Source organism: Daucus carota, chromosome 2 (genome assembly GCF_001625215.2).
Source record: "Daucus carota subsp. sativus chromosome 2, DH1 v3.0, whole genome shotgun sequence".
Taxonomy (NCBI): domain Eukaryota; kingdom Viridiplantae; phylum Streptophyta; class Magnoliopsida; order Apiales; family Apiaceae; genus Daucus; species Daucus carota.
In genome coordinates this window covers 45,230,036-45,249,214 of record NC_030382.2, presented here as the reverse complement: position 1 = coordinate 45,249,214, position 19,179 = coordinate 45,230,036, and the positions used below count along the sequence as shown (strand labels likewise).

Genomic DNA, 19,179 nt, shown 5'->3' with positions numbered 1-19,179 from the left:
TAATAGCACAACAGTTTTGAACAACACTCCCAAACAGAACCTAAAGTTTGGTCAATCAAGTACTTGAAGTGTCATACAAAGGCAACAATGAAGTTGAAACACACAATACTTGATCATAAAAGATGCGAAAATTGTTGTTTTGAGCCATAAGAAATACAAAATAGATCACGAATCTGTAATATACGGACAAACTTATATATGCAATTATTCATTGATGACACTGTCATGGGGTTTCAACTTGTCATGATGACAAGGAGACCTGATACTGGAATATATTGCACAGTGCTTCATGAGTGGAGCTAAGCAGTAAAAAGGCGGCAAAAATATTTGATGAAATATGCAAATACAGAAGAAGAGTACAAACATAAGCATATCTTTTTCAGTTTTAGGATATATTTTACTTTTTTTTACTACTATCATTAGGTATCAAGTTTTTGCATTAGTTAATCCTTCATTTATGATTGACTACTTCAGTATGGATTGTTTCATTTGTTTACAAGTCTAGCATCAAATTACTAGGTTAAATGATACCAATTTTTTTTATGTCCCTGGCGTGTCTTTGTTTTTCTCCTTATCACTGACTTTTTGAGGTTAATTCTCACTGTCTCAACTGTCTTCTCGATTTGATTTCAGGATCTTCTGTTTTTGGCATGCAGTCATCATGAAAATAGAAGAAGTCTAACCCAAATGGAGGAGTGGCCTGAGTGGATCTTGGAGGTCCTCATATCCAATTATGAGGTAGCTTATTGTTTAGGGTTCATGTGTCATTCCATGAACCCAAATGTAGCTTATTATAATATTATTACGAAAAATATAAGATTGAGTGTATTTATTTCTCGTTTGGTTCTGTTTCTTCTTATAGATGAGATGGAAAGAACATTTTAGCTCAGTAAATCTCTGCATGCTGACTAATTGCAATAGACGAAAGTCTTACCATTTTTTTTGTTGTAGTTCTTGCCATGATTTAATTGTTATACGTTTCCTTGCAGTTAGGGACCAGTAAAGGGGCAAACGCTCACATCGTGAAAGATGTAGAAGACCTTATACACAATTTTCTTATAATCATGTTAGAGCATTCTATGCGCCAGAAGGATGGATGGAAGGTATAATATATACATACATATGTATACATATACATATGTATGTATGTTTAACCTCTTTTTTTGTTCTAATTACCATTTATTGCACCAGTCCCATATATTCACTAGATCTTGTTCCTTTTCATCAGCAATCAGTACTCCTGCAATTCAACTTGGGCTCTCAATTTAGTATTGCTGCTAAGAATCATGATGCATGCCCATGCACAGGACTAAGTCTAAAGTTATAAGCACAATGTCACAATATTTGCTGAGAAGTTGCACTGGATGACGTAATTAATGCTAATCCTCAGTGTTGTATATAGTAAACCGTTACATGGCGAAAATAACATAATCATCCAGTAATGATGGTATCTTAAAAAACCTGGATGTCCAGTTTATAATATCTAACTAAAAAGACTAATGTAGATACCAAAGTCTTTAGGCAGCTCTCCATGTTGTCCCTTAATTTAGACCTGATTGCTTAAAAAAGGTAGACTTTAGGACTTTTAAATGTATTAATGTTAGTTGGAGCAATTTTTCTATATGAAAACAATAAGAACAAGTACATAACACGTCAAGAGTGAACTAATGAACAATATTTCAGAGTAATGGCCCGGAGTCTTTAGAACTAAACATGTCATCACTTCCAAAAGCATAATGCGGAGCACTAAAACTAAGGCCTTGACAAAATCAGGACTTAAATCTTATGTTCCCTATCTTGCCGACAAAGAAGTAACAGTTCCTTTTCATGCGAAGCCTCACGAGAGCATCTGAACTGCAAAAATTATTCCACATAACATATTCTGGTCTAGTTTGCCGATTCTGTTAACTTCTAAATGAGGATTGTACCTATGGCTGTTGTTCGGAACAAGAGAATTCTTTTAGCAATTAAAGTCTTAAGAAATTATGGGACTTGCAAGAAAAAAAATGATTCTGCTTTTGTAAGAAGTTGCAAATTCCAGTATGTACTGCATTTTTAGGTATCAAGAATTTGTGATTAAAGGAATTTGTTGAGTCTTGTAGATGTGGCACTGCTTCCTTGTGCATGCTGGTTGGTCATTTGACTCTAATTCATAATGTTTGCCGATGGTAGTTATAACGATAGTAAAAGTAGTCGTACTTTTGAAATGATTAATAATAAATTATACTTATGATGATTATTGTTACTTTTATAGCTATAGTTAGGCAGTTCGGTCTCCTTACCATTGAGGGAGTAAAATATGATTAGGTTATTGGAGGACGCTTGAATAGGTGACAATCTCTTGTACATCTGGTTTCAGAATTCAGAATTCTGTCTTGTGAGGCTGTAGATTGTTGAGATGGCTAACACAGATGAAGTTGAGTATAGAGGAAGTATAGGCTGGGATCACAATCCAGTTGGAATTTATTTGGCAGGGAGATGCTGAATGTGGCTGGTACAATTGTTATAACATGTTTCTTTGCTAGCAACTTTGGAGTATGCTAGCATTTGAATTTAAGACATTATGATTTGGGGGAGGAGAAGGCGTGCCAAGGCTTTGCAGAAGATTTGTGCTTAGTCAAAACTTAAGGTCTTCTGTTGGTTGTTGTTTCTCGATATTAGTGTTCATGACATTATGCAAAGGCTATTGTATCCTTGTTGATCTCCAGATGGTGTATTTGCTGAGGCGTACTTGTTGACAGGAGGTAGGGAAGTCAACTGGTCATATATTTTTGGAATGAGTACAGAGTTTTGCAGAGTTTGGTCATATATTTTTGGAATGAGTACAAAGTTTTGCAGAGTTTGGTGTTTTGTGGTGTATGCCTTCGTCATGTTCTCATATGTTCCCTTATTGATTTAAGGAAGGTAAATGGTTCTCTAGGTTGTGGAAGAGCATGCTTTTAGCAACCTTTTGTCTATTGGCTTGAGAGGAGTAAGAAGATTTTGAGGGTTTTTGTAATTCTTCTGATTCAGTGTGGGACATAATTAAGTTTTGGTTGCTCCCCTAGTCCCTTTGGTGGTAGGTGGCCCCCAAGAAATGTATGCCGCTCACGGGGATCGAAACCCTAACCACAACTTTTTCCAACAATCTCCACAACCACTAGGCCACCTCTTGGGGGTACCATGTTTTGTTTTCAAAAACTTATAATCAGATTTTGGTAACTAACTATTTGCAACTTGTCAATTTAAGCAGCCCTTTCAAGTAAAAGAAAGGTAATGTTGGACTATATAATGTAACAATTTAGAGAAGCAGTTAAGCATGGTAAAATGCCTTTTGCTGGTTTCACCTTTTTTTGAATATGTAAAGAAAAACATATTAAAAAAAAAAGAATCATTTAAGAAAAAATGAATCTGGTTTGATGTTTCTTAAAAACAAGCTATAGCACTATTGTGTTATACTGCCTTTTTAAGATGTTCATAGAATATGACTTTGATTATATAATCTGATTCTATCAGTTAATTTCTTTATGTACAAACATTGTTTTACTTGACAGGATATTGAAGCTACAATTCATTGTGCAGAGTGGCTTTGCATAGTTGGCGGATCTAGTACAGGAGAACAACGAATCAGGTGCTTTCCTGTGTTAATAAACTTTTTAACCATGAAAACATCTTAAATAGACAATTGAGGCATGTCCAGTCAATTATATTACGCAACTTTTCTTCTATCTGTTTTTGAAGGCAGAAGGTCAAAGGTGTGCCTAATGAATTTTATCTAAGACTGTTTAATAGCTGATGATTACACCTCATACCACTAAAGGAAAATGTAAGTCCATATCTACTTAATATATGGTTAGATATGGACAGAGTAATATAAGTTATTATCTCTTGTCTTCAACCCCCCCCCCCCCCCCCCCCCCCCCACCCCCCCCACCCCACCCCACCCCCAAACTAAAGCCCAAGTGTAAAGGAGAGAAGGGACCATAGGTGCTGTCGAGGTTGTTGAAGACAGATTGAGTGTCAAAAAGATTTCAAACAATACTTATAGAAAATTATACTTGTGATTGTGTATATGGCATAATGGGGAAAAAAAGGTCCTTTGTACTTTTTAGTCCAATTCTGTTTCTCCCAGCAAATGAAAGGTTACAACATAATAATAATATTATAAGTATAATTATTATTATATAATATTGATGTAAGAACCAGTCTGCCTGCAAAAATCAGCATCAATCCTAATCGTTTCTACTCCACCTCCATTTGTTGATTTTCAAGAATGTAAAATGGGAGACGATGTGGCAGAAAGTAGGAACAAAAATTTAGTTTGGTGTTTCATTTTCAATTGCTACTGCTACGTCAATCAAAATAACATTTGCCGTAATGTTATAAGTGATATTGTGTTGATCCACTCTTTTTTTGCCGAAAGGCGGGAAGAATCATTGCCAATTTTCAAAAGAAGGCTGTTGGGGGAATTGCTGGAATTTTCTGCCAGAGAACTACAAGTCCAGGTAAAATTAAAATTTGAGTCAGTTTCTGTATCCCTTTTATACCCAGTTTGTTCACTCCACAAAACTAAATGTGATAAATAAGTAGTGCAAGGATAATTTTTTTTACTAGTGTAGGAAGAAGATAGATAATTAGAAAGTAATGGCTCTGATGTGAAGACAAAACTTGTTTTAAGTTTTATATTTTACTAGATTCTGGATACAAGTTTTAAGTTTTATATTTTACTAGACTGTGGGTACAAGGTATATGCCTACAAGTGATGACAGGAGGTTGACCGGAGCAATTACTATTTCAGAAGGATTATTGAGGAAATAATTGTTAAAGAATAAGTAGTTTTTACTATGTCAATCTGTACAAGTTATGGCCAAAATAATATATATCAAAGTCTTGAACGCTCTTTAGATAAACATGTCACATGCTTGTTTTCCATGAGTTTAAGTATCATGATTCTGCCATTTTATTTCATTTTTACATACTGGGATCTTCTTTGCCTCTCCATGTACACATTAACCAACTCGTTTAGAACTCTATCATCCTTTATTCATTTCATTTATTAATTCTAAGAGCTGGGTTGTTTGAAAAGATATAATATAAAAATACATTCTTGATTTGCTGCAGACACAAATTATTGCTGCTGCTGCTGCTGGCATTGCTGCCGAGGGATTGTCCCCTTTGGATTCTAAAGCAGAAGCGGAAAATGCAGCTCAAGTTTCTGTGGCTCTGGTAGACAATGCAATTGTACTTTTAATGCTTGTTGAAGATCATTTAAGACTGCAAACCAAGCCTTTGCGTCTTCCAGATCCTTCTGCTTCTCCTCTATCACGTATACTTGCAGCAGCAAACACGTCAAGCAGGGGTTCATTCAGCTCAGAATATTCAGATACTCTGATCGAGCGAAGATCATCATCTAGCGATTCTGGAGGACTTCCTCTTGATGTATGTTTTCCAGTTTCCACTTTAGAGTTGCACAAAATTGCTTGGTGTCCACTGGAAAAGCCATAACCTTTTATTAAAAAAGTTTTTCTGTTTTTTTAGAGGAGAATGCAAAAAGGTGAATGAGCTTTATCCATTTTTGCATTTTAGTGGCTAGAATTTCAAATTTACAAATGGGTGGCCAGACATTGTTTTTATATTTTACTGAATGGGCCAAGGGCCACTTTTCTGAGAAAAAACTACTCCCTCCGTCCCTCCCATTTATTTACACTTTCCTCTTTGGACTGTCCCATCCAATTCTTTACATTTCAAAACTTACTATAAATAGTTAATGGGTCCCACCACTTCTCCACTTTTCTTTCCTTTTCACACTACTTTTACTCCACTATCTTCTTTTTATACATTAAAAATCAATGGGTTCCACCACTTCACCCACTTTTCTTACTCTTTTCCACTACTTTATACATATTTCTTAACCTCCGTGCCCAACCCATTTGATAAGAAATGGGAGTGACGGAGGGAGTAATATTTTTTTCTCAAAAAAGTGGCACTTCGCCACTTTTTTGATGAATTGAAACAATATATGGCTACTCTATTGCAAATTTCAAATTTCGGCCACCAAAATAAAAAATTGAGCAAAGTTCGGCCACCAATTTATACTTTACTTTTTTTTTAACACATACTTCTTTATGTGGGGTTGGGATAGAGATACTTCTTGAAGTTGTTTTGGAAACGTAGTTGTGTGATTTTGGATTTTTTAAATAAGAACCCAGCTTTTTGCAATTTTCAGGACAATCTGCAGACAGTCATGCACAAACAGTAATTATCTGGTCTCATACAATTTATTCTGCTACTGCTCATATATTTTAATATTGAACCCATGTAGTGAATCACTATCATTAGGCAGGTCGATGGGTCTTTTAGCCTTGTCACATACTACTCATATGACTTTTTAACATTGTTAACAATGAAAAATCATGTTAACAAACTTTGTGCATGTTTGGATAGTACAGATTTAAATTGTGTTATGACAATTCACTATGAGTTTCGATAGTACAACTTTAAAATATTATACTTAGTGGCGCACACAAAGTTTTAATCATAAGGGGCCACTTTATATTTATGAAAAAATTATCATGAGAAAAAAACATTTTGAATTCCTTGATATCAATATCATTCTAATTCATAACATAAAAGTGGATTTATTAATGTCAATATCGTTCTAGTTTATAACATTAAAGTAATAATTATACTTTTTCGAAAATTGTTGTATGTGCTTTTTTTTTTATTTAAAGTTGAGGGGTTTGTAGTAGCCTTCGCCCCTTGGTAAGTCTTCCCATATATACATGATGTATAATTTTGAATCTTTTCCAATTATTGGCTGCTTATTTGTTAGCTTTTTATGTTTGTTTTTTTGTACACATCTTTTGAACATGGTTGTAAGATGCATCAACCATATAACTGTAAATATTTTTCAGTTATTTTCATAGGTTTGGTGTGTAATAAGATCTTGACCTTTTTCTTGTAACTAAATCTGTCATATTACTATCAGGTACTTGCTTCAATGGCTGATTCCAAAGGACAAATATCTGCAGCAGCGATGGAGCGGCTTACTGCTGCAGCTGCAGCTGAACCTTATCAGTCAGTTTCCTGTGCTTTCGTCTCATACGGGAGTTGTCCTCAGGATTTAGCTGAAGGCTGGAAACTCCGAAGCTGGTTGTGGTATGGAATTGGCATTCCTTCAACCCCCACCGCATTTTGTGGGGGTGGAAGTGGTTGGGAATCATGGAGATCTATGTTGGAAAAAGATGAAAACGGCAATTGGATTGAACTTCCATTAATTAGAAAGACAGTTTTGATGCTACAAGCTTTGATGTTGGATGAGTCTGGACTTGGTGGTGGTCTTGGTATAGGAGGGGGATCTGGTACTGGGATGGGAAGTATGACAACTCTTTACCAGTTATTGGACTGTGACCAGCCATTCTTATGCATTCTCCGGATGGTTCTTCTTTCTATGAGGGAGGGAGATGATGGTGAAACTAGTATGACTAATGTAAATAGTGAAGATGATTTGTCTGCAAAGCCATTTCTACGGGTTGCCAGTATTTCATCTCTTGATACTGCCTATAAAATGTCCCAAAAAACACCAGAATCAGCATTGTTGTGGAGGTAACTATTGTCTCTTACCCTGAACTCTAAATCAAGACCATAATATGCAATTTAATGAAATCCGGTGCACCAATTATTATATACTTCCCCATCCCATTTTTATGATCCCCATTTCCAATTTCGCTTTCTCAAAAATAATGTCTAAATCCTTTTAATGAAGGGTAAGCTTGGAAAATAATTATATTTTGGGAAGTTATCAATTTGTTTAATCTGATTGAACAAAAGGTAAATTTGGTAGGTGAAATTATATGCACTCCCACATAACAACTGTTATGCAATCCAAAAAGAATTTCTTGCATCATTTTTTCTCATTTAAATTCCCCTTAAATTTCTCCATGTTTGTATCACTGTGTCTTGTCACCTCAACATAAACTATGATAAATGTTATCATTTATTTTCCTTTTTTTTTCATTTGAAGTCTATGGTGTTTGGTGTATAAAGCAGTGTTTTTAAAAAATATTAAGTTGTTTTAAGCGGCATGGACCTTCTAGTGCTTTATAAGTGGTTAAGCAGACACTTAACCGGAATTTTAAGCGGGTAATTAAGCAGATTAATAATATGTCTAAATATAAAAATATAATACTACTATATACAAAATTAAAATTATGTAATAATTAAGTAATATAAATCTCAACGTTAAATGTTTTTAATGGGTCGCGCTCAAGAGAGAACCCATCCTTAAAATAGAACCTTAGAAACACTAAGGTTCTGGTGCAGAACCTTAAATTTTTAATAGATATTCAGGACCTAAATCTAAATACATGTTTTTTTGTATCGTTGTGTGCATTCAATTTTTTTAAAAAATATAATACAATAAACACGACATTTTTTGCATGTGCAATTCTACTGCAGAACCCTAATTAATACTAGATATAAGGCTAAGGGTTTTGAGGGTTCTTAGGCTAAGGGTTCTATTGTGAACATGACCCTGTTCTTAATAATATAAAATATAATTAAAATGTTATCATAGTTATAATCATATTATACTTCATATTTATATTTTAAAATTAAAATATTAATCGGTTAAACAGCTTAATCCGCTAATAGACCGCTTAATCTATGTCCGCTTGTATTTCTAACATTTGTCAAAATCTTTTGGAAGGAAGGACCTGAACTAACAAAAATTCAAAAGTCAAATGACCCAAAATGCGGAATTATTTATTGAGGGACCTAGACAATAAAACCTGAATAGTTCAGTATTCAATTTAGTGATGTATCAATTGATTTTCTGTACTTAACTACTTATATTGGTGTCCATCTTGGGTCGGCCATGCTGATGTAGTGTTCCATTACATTAATGGTTACTAAAGAGATGCCAAGATGATACACCAGTGTAGTTCTTTATGAACACTACTGCATAGAAATTCTTGTACACTTTGAACGTACAACCTAATTTCGTATAATCAGTTTTGTCAAAAGTTGGATGTCGGAGAATTGTATTATGCAGATGTAATGTTCAAGCACTGAATACTATGTAAAAAGTATAAAGATAATATTAGAACACAGAGACATCTGAATAAGCTATATTTGCGTATTGTAGTGTAGGAGTACTCTATCTGAGCACATAGAGCAAAATGATGTTCGCTAGGTCCACAACTGTATTGCTAAATTTAAGCTTTACTGTATGGTGAACTATTTAATTATATTAAGCTTCAGGGACTTGAGGCTAACTCCTCTTATGATGTAAAGCACAAATCAGAGTAATCTCTCTCTCTCTCTCTCTCTCTCTCACACACACACACACACACATATTTATATATTAATATTATTTGTAGAGTTAGGAGATACAGCAAATACCATACACAGGCCAACTGTGATTTGGTCCCCAACGTAGAAAAGTTACAATATCTTAAATGCATGAGCTTCCCCCTTTTTAGTTAAAAGCAGGAAGATCAAAGGCAACAAACCGAAACGATCTTTTGCGTTTTCTTAACGATAGTATAGTTCATAAATCGTTGTTGCAGAAAAGTTTGTTCAGCATGGCATCTTTATGATGTTATTATATACCATGGCGACTGAATCTTAATTGGTCTGCAGTGTGCTTTCACCCATACTAAACATGACGATCTCCGAGTCCAAGAGACAACGAGTGCTTGTTGCTTGTTCTGTCATGTATTCTGAGGTTAGTCCAGTAAAACTTGTCTCTTCGGTGTGGTAGTTTATGCTCCTTTGCATTCTCGATTTTGTCATCTTCTTTTATAGGCTAAAATGCTATTTTTTTAGAAGTTGTGAGTAGTCCCACTTTGGCATATGCTGCTTATAAAGGAGTCCATGTTGCAGGTGTGGCATGCTGTTGGCAGAGATAGAACTCCTCTACGTAAGCAGTATCTAGAGGCGATTTTGCCCCCTTTTGTTGCAACGTTAAGGAAGTGGCGACCTCTATTAGCAGGAATTCCTGATCTTGCTACTAATGATGATTTAAATCCTTTCGCTGCCGATGATCCTGCACTGGCTACAGATGCTTCCCCATTAGAGGTTAGAAATTCTGCATTCTGAAAGCAAAGAAGGAGTTATGTCCCATATTTTTTATGCTTCTGTATATGCATTATTTTTATCATAATTTTCCTCTTTAATGCTAAGAATAATACACTATAAAATCAGCTAGGCCTGACAGGTCAGTTGAAGAGAACGGAAGACAAGTTTTTTTTTCTTTTAACCAGTCTTAATTCTTGAGGATAAAGAATAATGCTTTTAACGTAAAATGTTAAACACCGGTTACTGTTGAATAGAAGTCCAAGGCAAAATAACTTAGCTATATTAAAATTGATATTATGGAGGTGCTACAGAGACATGAAAGTTGCCATGCCTCAGCAATGTGAACAAAGCACTATAATTGTATAAAGTTGCCATGCCTCGGCAATGTGAACACAGCTCTATATAATTAGATAAAATCTTTACACGTCATCTGGAGTTCAACTTTTTCCTGTGTGCTTTAATCTGTCGTACAGGTAATGTTATGATGATGATTTACAGGTCTCATGTTTTGGGTGTTGCTACTTGGTGTGTAGATTTAGTGTTGATCTCGTACAATTTTTAAAATTTTGGACAGTTATATTTTGAATCTAGTAATTTTTAAAAAAACTATAATCCAACAATTCCAGTTAAAAAGCCGAGGCTTCTTTTGTTTTCACTCTATGTGTCTGTTAGGATGTTGGTACTGTCAACAAACTTTTGGTGCTGTTCTTTTTGTTGAAGTGTCTTTTTTCACTTCCTACTGAAAGTTTTTGTAAACCACTAATCCAAATTGGATGTTGATCTGTGTTTGAGCTAAAACATATTTTGTTTATATTCATAATTCAGTCTGCACTTTCTATGATATCTCCTGGATGGGCTGCCGCTTTTGCATCACCTCCTGCTGCAATGTCATTAGCAATGATTGCTGCTGGTGCTGGTGGAGGAGAAACCCCTGCACCAGCAACATTCGCACATCTCAAGCGTGACTCCTCGTTATTAGAGAGAAAAGCAGGCACTAGATTGCACACATTTTCAAGTTTCCAGAAGCCTCTGGAAGATCCGACCCAGTCACCTGCTACTCCAAAGGACAAAGCTGCTGCAAAAGCTGCTACCTTGGCTGCTGCACGTGATCTTGAACGCAGTGCAAAAATTGGCTCAGGACGAGGTCTTAGTGCTGTAGCAATGGCTACATCTGCACAGCGACGAAATAAAACCGATATGGAACGAGTAAACAGATGGAATGTTTCTGAAGCCATGGGAACCGCCTGGATGGAATGCTTGCAGTCAGTTGATTCGAAGTCAGTCTATGGGAAAGATTTTAATGCTTTATCATATAAGTTTATAGCTGTTCTTGTTGGAAGTTTAGCCTTTGCTAGAAACATGCAAAGATCTGAGGTATCTCTATGCCCGGAGTTAATAAACTTGTAATTACTTGTGAGCTACAAAACCAAGTACTAAATATATATCATATATGCAGGTTGACAGACGTGCACAAGTGGATGTAATAGTTCGACATCGTAACTCTACTGGCATACGTGCATGGCGCAAACTCCTCCGTTATCTGATCGAGATGAAATGTCTTTTTGGGTCCTTTAGAGACAATTTATGCAGCCCCAAGCGTGTATATTCAAGTTCCAGCCTTTCGTATTCATAATTAGATATTTGAAGTTCATGATTTCAAACTTAGGCTATTTAATTAACAGGTTTTCTGGAGGTTAGATTGCATGGAAAGTTCTTCAAGGATGAGACGATATTTGAGGAGAAATTACTGTGGATCAGAGCACGGTGATGCTACTTCAATAAATGACGACCGTTTAGAGTCTACTCGTGATTATAGTAATGACATTTGTGCATCTAAAGCATCTGTCATGGCCGCAGAAGCTATGGTGACGGAAGCAAGAGATGATGATGATGATGACGAGGAAGATGCTGTTAATTTAGAAGGCAAGGGAGGTGTAGTACATCAGCAGGAAACACAGGTAAGACAGTCAGAGACTGCTGAAGAGCCATTTATCACTGCTGATCCTCAAATTACTGGCGAAGAGGAGTGTGTGGAACCTCCTTCAGTAGTTCCTCCTGATTATGTTCCTAGTGAGCATGATGAAAGAATTATTTATGAGCTTCCAGCTTCAATGGTCAGGCCATTAAAAGTTATTAAGGGAAATTTTCAAGTGAGTAAAAAGTCCATGTTGATGACTTTATGAGCTTATTTTGATAGCACCATGAATCCATCATTCTTGAATAAAATTCTATGATAATTAAATACATATAAAAAAAAAAAGTTTACCTTGCTTATTTTAATAAAAGGTGACCCTAGTGACTCTATTAAACTTATTGTTCATATAAATTTCAGCAATGGGTGTTAATTTATTGCACATTGTTTGCTTCCAGATTACCACAAAACGATTGAATTTTGTTGTTGATAAAACCGTGGACAGTGAAATAGACTGCTCTAATGAAAGTAGAATTGAGGAAAAGGATCAGAGCTGGTTGTTATCTTCTCTTCGCCAGATATATAGGAGAAGGTGAGATGAGATAAAGCTATAGATACTTGTATCATCTGTTGCTTCTGATCAGATAACTTGTATTTCACATAATTTAAACTTATCAAGCTTTCATAAAGTGTTTCTCTACACTTTCCCCGGGCTGGGGATGCTTGCCCGTAATTTGCTCATTGTTCAAATTATTCCAGATATCTACTAAGAAGAAGTGCACTGGAGTTGTTCATTGTTGACCGGTCAAACTTCTTTATCGATTTGGGGGTATTACTCTGTAGCAATGTGTGTTTGTGTAAGTTGCAGAATCATGTTTGACACTGCCATCTAATCTGTCTGCTCTGAACTTGCTCCAGAGTGTCGAGGGAAGACGACAAGCATACCGGGCTATTGTCCAAGCACGCCCTCCTCACCTAAATAATATTTTTCTGACAACTCAGGTTCTTCTTTGATTTTCTCTGTTATGGATATAACTCAGCCTTTGCAAAATGTGTGATTAGGCCCAATGGTTTCACGTTACTCTTTTGTGAAAAAATGTAGGACCAAAAATTGAGAATTGCATAACGAGAGTATTCACCCTTTTTGGGTCTTGTAATGTGTCTGAAAGTGACTGATCTCTTTAGGGTCTTGTAAATCTTATGTCAGCCACGGTACCCTAGTTGTAATAACTCTGCCCCTCTATAACTAATTGAAGTATATATATGTATCTGCACTTAATTACAGCTAATAATAATTGAAAAGCAGAGGAACAAAATGTTTGGTTGAACTTGTACATTTGCATGCCCACCCATGCATATATAATGAAAATTTTGCATATTTGAGTTCAAGCCAAGTTATTTTTCTGTATGCGCTGTTTCTAATCAATTTATTTCAGTGCAACTGTGTTAAGTTTCTTTACTTGCATAATAATCTGTAATATTTGTGTCATGATAGTTTTGGTGATACTATTAGCTTTTTAAATTATAAATCAAACTATGTTGTAGCTTCACATGATTGCAGTTTCATGTTTAAAAAATTAGAGCTTTGTGTTTTAAGCTGTTTTCGCCTCTAGAAGATTAGACTATGGGGGAATAAAAGTCTTAGTTTCATTACCTTTCCCTTCTTCCACACCCTCTGCATGTGCAATTGTGCAGCATGACTCTTAAGCACATTTTTGCTAGCAAATACATGCTGAATAGTTCGGTTACTCATTTATTATGTAATGAATTTCTCATACAGAAGCCTGATCAACTTCTAAAGAAAACTCAGCTCATGGAACGTTGGGCTAGGTGGGAGGTACGTAATAGATTCAGTATTACATATATCTCATGTGTTCTACTTTTATTGCCGAGATAATTATTTCAATTTTCCACTAAATCAATCCAAACAAACTGATTGCAGATCAGCAATTTTGAATATCTAATGCAGTTGAATACATTAGCTGGGCGCAGTTATAATGACGTCACTCAAGTAAAAATTATTCTGGTGATATCTCTGCTTATAAAAAATTATTACCTGTTGTCCTACTGAGTTCCATTTTTGTGCAGTACCCTGTTTTCCCATGGATACTTTCAGACTATAATTCAAAGACATTGGATCTTTCTAGTCCCTCTTCTTATCGAGATCTATCAAAGGTAATAGTTTAAATTAGCATGAATCCTTCATTTAAATTCATTTTCTCACTAATAGATGGTGTCATACATATCCAGCCCGTTGGCGCGCTAAGGCCTGACAGGCTGAAAAAGTTCCAGGAGAGATACTCCAGTTTCAATGATCCAGTCATCCCAAAGTTCCACTATGGCTCACACTACTTGAGTGCTGAGGCAGTATGTTACCTATCCTTTAATATGCCAATTTAGTTTTATTTATATTTCAAATCTTTAGGTTTTGCAAGTTATGACACTGTACTGCAAATATTTTTCCATGTTCATGTGCTTCATTATCAGCTTATACTTGCATGTGTATTTTCTGTTTTGAACTTTAAAACTTTTGTGTACTAGTTGCAATTTTGTCTGATTTGGTGAGAATTTTGAAATGTCATACATTTTATGTTGTTTATACTTTGTTTTATTTCCGTATGATATAAGGGTGGGTGGAACTCTTCTCATTTTCTATATATAACAAATCTTGAAAATTCTCCTATATTTATTTTCAGACTTCATTATGTCCCTATTGATTATCCTCTCATAGTTCTCAATTTACTCATTAAGGGACACGAATGAAAATTTTAAATTCATACCTTTCGTGTCCCAGCTACTTGATTACTGTGGTATGTGTATCAATAAGGTACTAGAGGATTCCTTTTGGTGAAATTTGGTGTAAATGGGTTGGGGAAGATATTGAGAATTGTGTAACTTTTACACCATTTTGTTGTAAAATTACACCAAAAATAGTATAATAGGCGGAGTTGCTCTAGTTCGATGTGTTTCACCATTTTTCTGGGATCATCTTAAAATTATTTCTTGATTTATTTATACTTTTCATATATCATTTGTACTAGGCTTTATCATAGATTTCCGGGCTTATAGTCATAATCTATTGTATCATACAAATATTAATATTTCTTTTATTATACTTTTGATTCATTATTCCAAAAGGCTTCTTGTTCTGGTATCTCCTCGCTTCCTATACGAGGTCGCTAGTTCAAATCTTGTCAAAGGGTGTGTGAGTAAGTTCAGTTATCAAAATGAATGGCTCGTTGTTGAATAAATATTCTTTAGAGTAATTCTACACACACACACACACACATATAGTGATTCTTCTTAACTCCTTATATGTTCTGCATTCATGTTGATGCTCTCTAAAAAATGTTCCTTGATTATGTTGATTTTACCTGTAAAAGAATAGAAGTAAAATTTAATAAAAGTATTACTTCATTCTTCCATGATGACATCACATCACATCACTTAATTAGTTAATTGTTACTCCCCAGTACCAAGTGTGGCAATTAGCTGAACACATAAGATTAAGTAAGACTATTATTATGTCAAGAAGAAGATGAAGAATTTGCATCAAAATCATGATTTTTATTCTTTGGGGTCATTTGGTGGGCTTTTGGATTACCCAAGTTAGTTGCATTTGTTCGCATGGACTTTGGACTCGTGTTGGATTCGTGTTCGGGGACCCGATTTTCGGTTAAGGCTCCAATTTTCTGCTTATTATATCAAAGTGTTGATGTTTCTATGTACTAACTCAATTATTTCAGCGTTACTTGGATTGTCTAGAGGAGCCTCTTAGTCAAATTTTAACTAGTTTACTTTCTGCTCAATTCTTTTTCTCATGATTGCTGTACTAGTCATAATCTGGCAGTTATTTTTGGTCTAATATTTACTGCTTTGTATGGTTTCACTCAGTTTTTATGTCTATAAAATATGCTCCTGTGTTATCAAAATGTGACTCTTATATTCCAGGTTTTATATTACCTCGCAAGAGTGGAGCCGTTTACTACGCTCTCAATTAAATTAAATGGTGGAAAATTCCATCATGCAGACAGAATGTTTTCTGATATTTCTGAAACTTGGAATAGAGTTCTTGAGGATATGAATGATGTAAAGGAATTGGTATGTATCAGTTGTCTCAGTGTTCTCGCTCTTCAGCTTATTTTGTAACAATGTATTGTTATTGAATTTTCTGTTCTAGGTTCCTGAACTATTTTACCTTCCGGAAATACTAACCAATCAAAACTCAGTTAACTTTGGAACAAAGCAGTCGGGAGAAAAGATCGGTAAGGTTGCCCTTGAGCGTCTGAGAAAAACTGTTGTTTTTTTATTCCCCCAAAACCCCTTTTCTTTTGTTATCATCTTGTCCTCCTTTCTTTTTCACTTTTTACTATCTCTTAAGACTTGCATACGAGATAAGCACTGAGATCCAGAAGTAAGGCCCGAGGGATAATATATCCCCTATGACTGACCCCCCCCCCCCCTCGTCATGTCAGACTCTGTTAGACTTCCTGCTTGGGCTGAAAGTGCAGTTGATTTCATTCACAAGCATCAAAAGGCTCTCGAGAGTGAGCATGTGTCAGCACATTTACACGAGTGGGTTGATCTTATTTTCGGGTAAGCTCTAATGGTTTCTCTTGCAATATTCATAATAATTTTTTTTGATGTGAAAAAATTGATTGATGAATGTTTTTATGCTTCTTTTTGATCTTCTAATATTAGCTACAAGCAACGAGGAAAAGATGCAGTGTCTGCATGTAATGTATTCTTCTACATCAGCTACGAAGGAACTGTGGATATTGACAAAATTTTAGATCCTGTAAGTTTAGGTTTTCTCTATTATTTTATATTTCTTTAGCTTCGATTGACTTTATCTATTATGTTAACATCTCCAACAGGTTCAACAGCGTGCAATACAAAATCAGATTTCTTATCTTGGACAAACGCCATCACAACTTCTAAATGTTCCTCACTTAAAGAAGATGCCACTAGCAGATGTTCTTCATTTGCAGGTACTTCATCTGGATCCTTTTTGTATGTCCCATGCTTGCAGTTTTGAGCTTCTGATTCACTACGATCCATAAATGAGTGAGTTATCTTGATAGTCATGTTAGGAATACGAGGAAGACATGATCTTGTTGTCTGTTTACATCAGTAACATGAAAGAGCATACATAATGTTGATAGTATATAAACAGACTATGGCCAATTAAGTGAAATTCCTGAATACACTGGCCAGTCTGTTTTAGCACTACCGAGTAAGTGGCTTCATACTTTCTGCCTCAGTTATTGTACATCTTTATATTTTTTTTACACCTCTGCTTTCCCTTGTTATATTGGTCCATAATCCAGCACATGTGACCTAATATATGGAAGGAAAAAGTTTCCTTCCACTGCCCATATCAATACGGTAAAGAACTTGTAATGAACTTCATTTGGGGTTTAAGGTAAACCAGGACTGTTTAAGAGTAGATGAATTTTTTTAAACTGATTTTATAGCTATGGTAAAAAGAGTGATATTAATTATGTGCTGAAGTATGTGGACGAGAGGAACACTATTATAATGTCTTGATTTCACTACCTTTGTTTAGAATTATGGCTACTTTTTTGAAAACAAACAAGCAGACATGTACGTTTACACCTATTAATTTGCATATCTTATACTCACGAGCACATGACATTGGATTTGACTGCTTCTGTTAGCAAACCTGACTCGGATCAAATAATATTTCTAAATATGTGAAAATGATACTCAATACAGTAAAAGTTTTTGTTAAGGTATTTCCCATTTAGAACAAGTAATAATAGCATAAAATTCAAAACATAGTTATTGTTGAATTTGTGGATGCAGACAATCTTTCGGAACCCCACTGAAGTTCAAGCATACATAATTCCGTCCCCAGAGCGCTGCAATCTACCAGCTTCTTGTATATATGCATCCACAGATTCTATCATAATTGTGGATATCAATGCTCCTGCAGCTCATATAGCACAACATAAATGGCAGCCAAACACACCTGATGACCAGGGGACACCATTCCTCTTTCAACATGGAAAAGCCACTTCCAACTCCTCTACCAAAACACTTATGCGTATGTTGACGAAATCAACCACCTCCAGTTCAGAGAGGTGGGACTTTCCTCAAGCACTCACATTTGCAGCTTCTGGGATAAGAAGTTCTGCTGTTGTTGCTATTACTTGTGACATGGAAATTATCACTGGTAAAGTTTTTAATTGGTTAAGCTTGTTTGGTTATTGTGAATATATGAGGAGTAGATTTCAGGGTGGTGGCTGGAGTTTTCGAAATGTTACAAGAAAGTGGCTGAGCTTCAAAAATAGCAAATATGTGGCCGAACTTCACCTCCGCCTTTTAGAACGGTGGTGCCCGTTAAGTGCCGGTAGTGGAGCGCCTTTAAGTAGTTAAAAATAAAGAAAATGAAGGTATATGAGGAAATTAACCTAACATTTATATCCCAACCCCGTAAAATAGTACATGTCATTACTTTTACTTAACTGTAAACCCTAATCCTTTGTAAAAATCTAATTGCTCAGTCAAAACTCAAATTATCTGTGAATTGAATTCCTAAATTGAAGAGAAATGGAGTGGTTCATGCGACCCCGTAAGAAGTGTACAAATAAGGTGAAGCAGTTAGCTTGGTAGTGAGTAGTCCTAGAAGAGAAGTGTGCCCAGGAGGATAGAATAGTGATGTTAAGAGCATCTCCAATGTGCTCTTAAATCCTTCTTTAAAAAATAATATAATATGTGGCTCCTATTAAGTTAATACATTGAATATCGTGACAACTCCAACCCTACTCCTTATACTTGCTCTTTATTCATATTTTATTATTATTTGAGAGAAAAGTTGGAGAGAGAATTTGAGGGAAGTGAAAAGAAATAGAAGGAAGTGATTATTTTATTCTATAAAAATGAGTTAAGAGCACTTTAAAAGAGAGGAGAGAGAGGAAGCTCTTAACTTTTTAAAGAGTTACTAGGAGCCCATTGGAGTTTATATTTCATATCCTCTTTAAATTTAGAGTTAAGATTTTGTTTGAGGAGCCCATTGGAGATGCTCTAAAGTAGCTTTCATATTCGCTGAATCAATTTAAAGATGGAGGCGGGTTGAGATCAGGATGCAAGGAAGAAAGAAAGATTTTTCTTGGGTTTATTTAGTGCTTGAGGTTGTGTGTATGTTGTTTATATACACACAACTAAAATGATTTTTAATTAAA

General features: G+C 35.4%; 1 protein-coding gene across 3 annotated transcripts in view; it reads left to right on the top strand.

The window, feature by feature from the left end:
• Window positions 1–19,179, top strand: part of LOC108210132 (BEACH domain-containing protein C2) — a 29,997-nt gene that overhangs the window by 6,140 nt on the left and 4,678 nt on the right. For all 3 annotated transcript variants that reach the window (XM_064087780.1, XM_064087778.1, XM_064087779.1), the window contains 24 exons: window positions 634–738; window positions 990–1,103; window positions 3,534–3,610; window positions 4,403–4,484; window positions 5,101–5,418; window positions 6,968–7,584; window positions 9,622–9,706; window positions 9,865–10,059; window positions 10,885–11,433; window positions 11,516–11,659; window positions 11,742–12,209; window positions 12,430–12,563; window positions 12,731–12,800; window positions 12,890–12,973; window positions 13,752–13,808; window positions 13,914–13,982; window positions 14,060–14,146; window positions 14,222–14,338; window positions 15,923–16,072; window positions 16,152–16,236; window positions 16,447–16,567; window positions 16,673–16,769; window positions 16,849–16,962; window positions 17,801–18,170. In XM_064087780.1, the coding sequence (XP_063943850.1) occupies window positions 634–738; window positions 990–1,103; window positions 3,534–3,610; window positions 4,403–4,484; window positions 5,101–5,418; window positions 6,968–7,584; window positions 9,622–9,706; window positions 9,865–10,059; window positions 10,885–11,433; window positions 11,516–11,659; window positions 11,742–12,209; window positions 12,430–12,563; window positions 12,731–12,800; window positions 12,890–12,973; window positions 13,752–13,808; window positions 13,914–13,982; window positions 14,060–14,146; window positions 14,222–14,338; window positions 15,923–16,072; window positions 16,152–16,236; window positions 16,447–16,567; window positions 16,673–16,769; window positions 16,849–16,962; window positions 17,801–18,170 (4,309 nt within the window). The remainder of the gene's footprint in view (window positions 1–633; window positions 739–989; window positions 1,104–3,533; window positions 3,611–4,402; window positions 4,485–5,100; window positions 5,419–6,967; window positions 7,585–9,621; window positions 9,707–9,864; window positions 10,060–10,884; window positions 11,434–11,515; window positions 11,660–11,741; window positions 12,210–12,429; window positions 12,564–12,730; window positions 12,801–12,889; window positions 12,974–13,751; window positions 13,809–13,913; window positions 13,983–14,059; window positions 14,147–14,221; window positions 14,339–15,922; window positions 16,073–16,151; window positions 16,237–16,446; window positions 16,568–16,672; window positions 16,770–16,848; window positions 16,963–17,800; window positions 18,171–19,179) is intronic.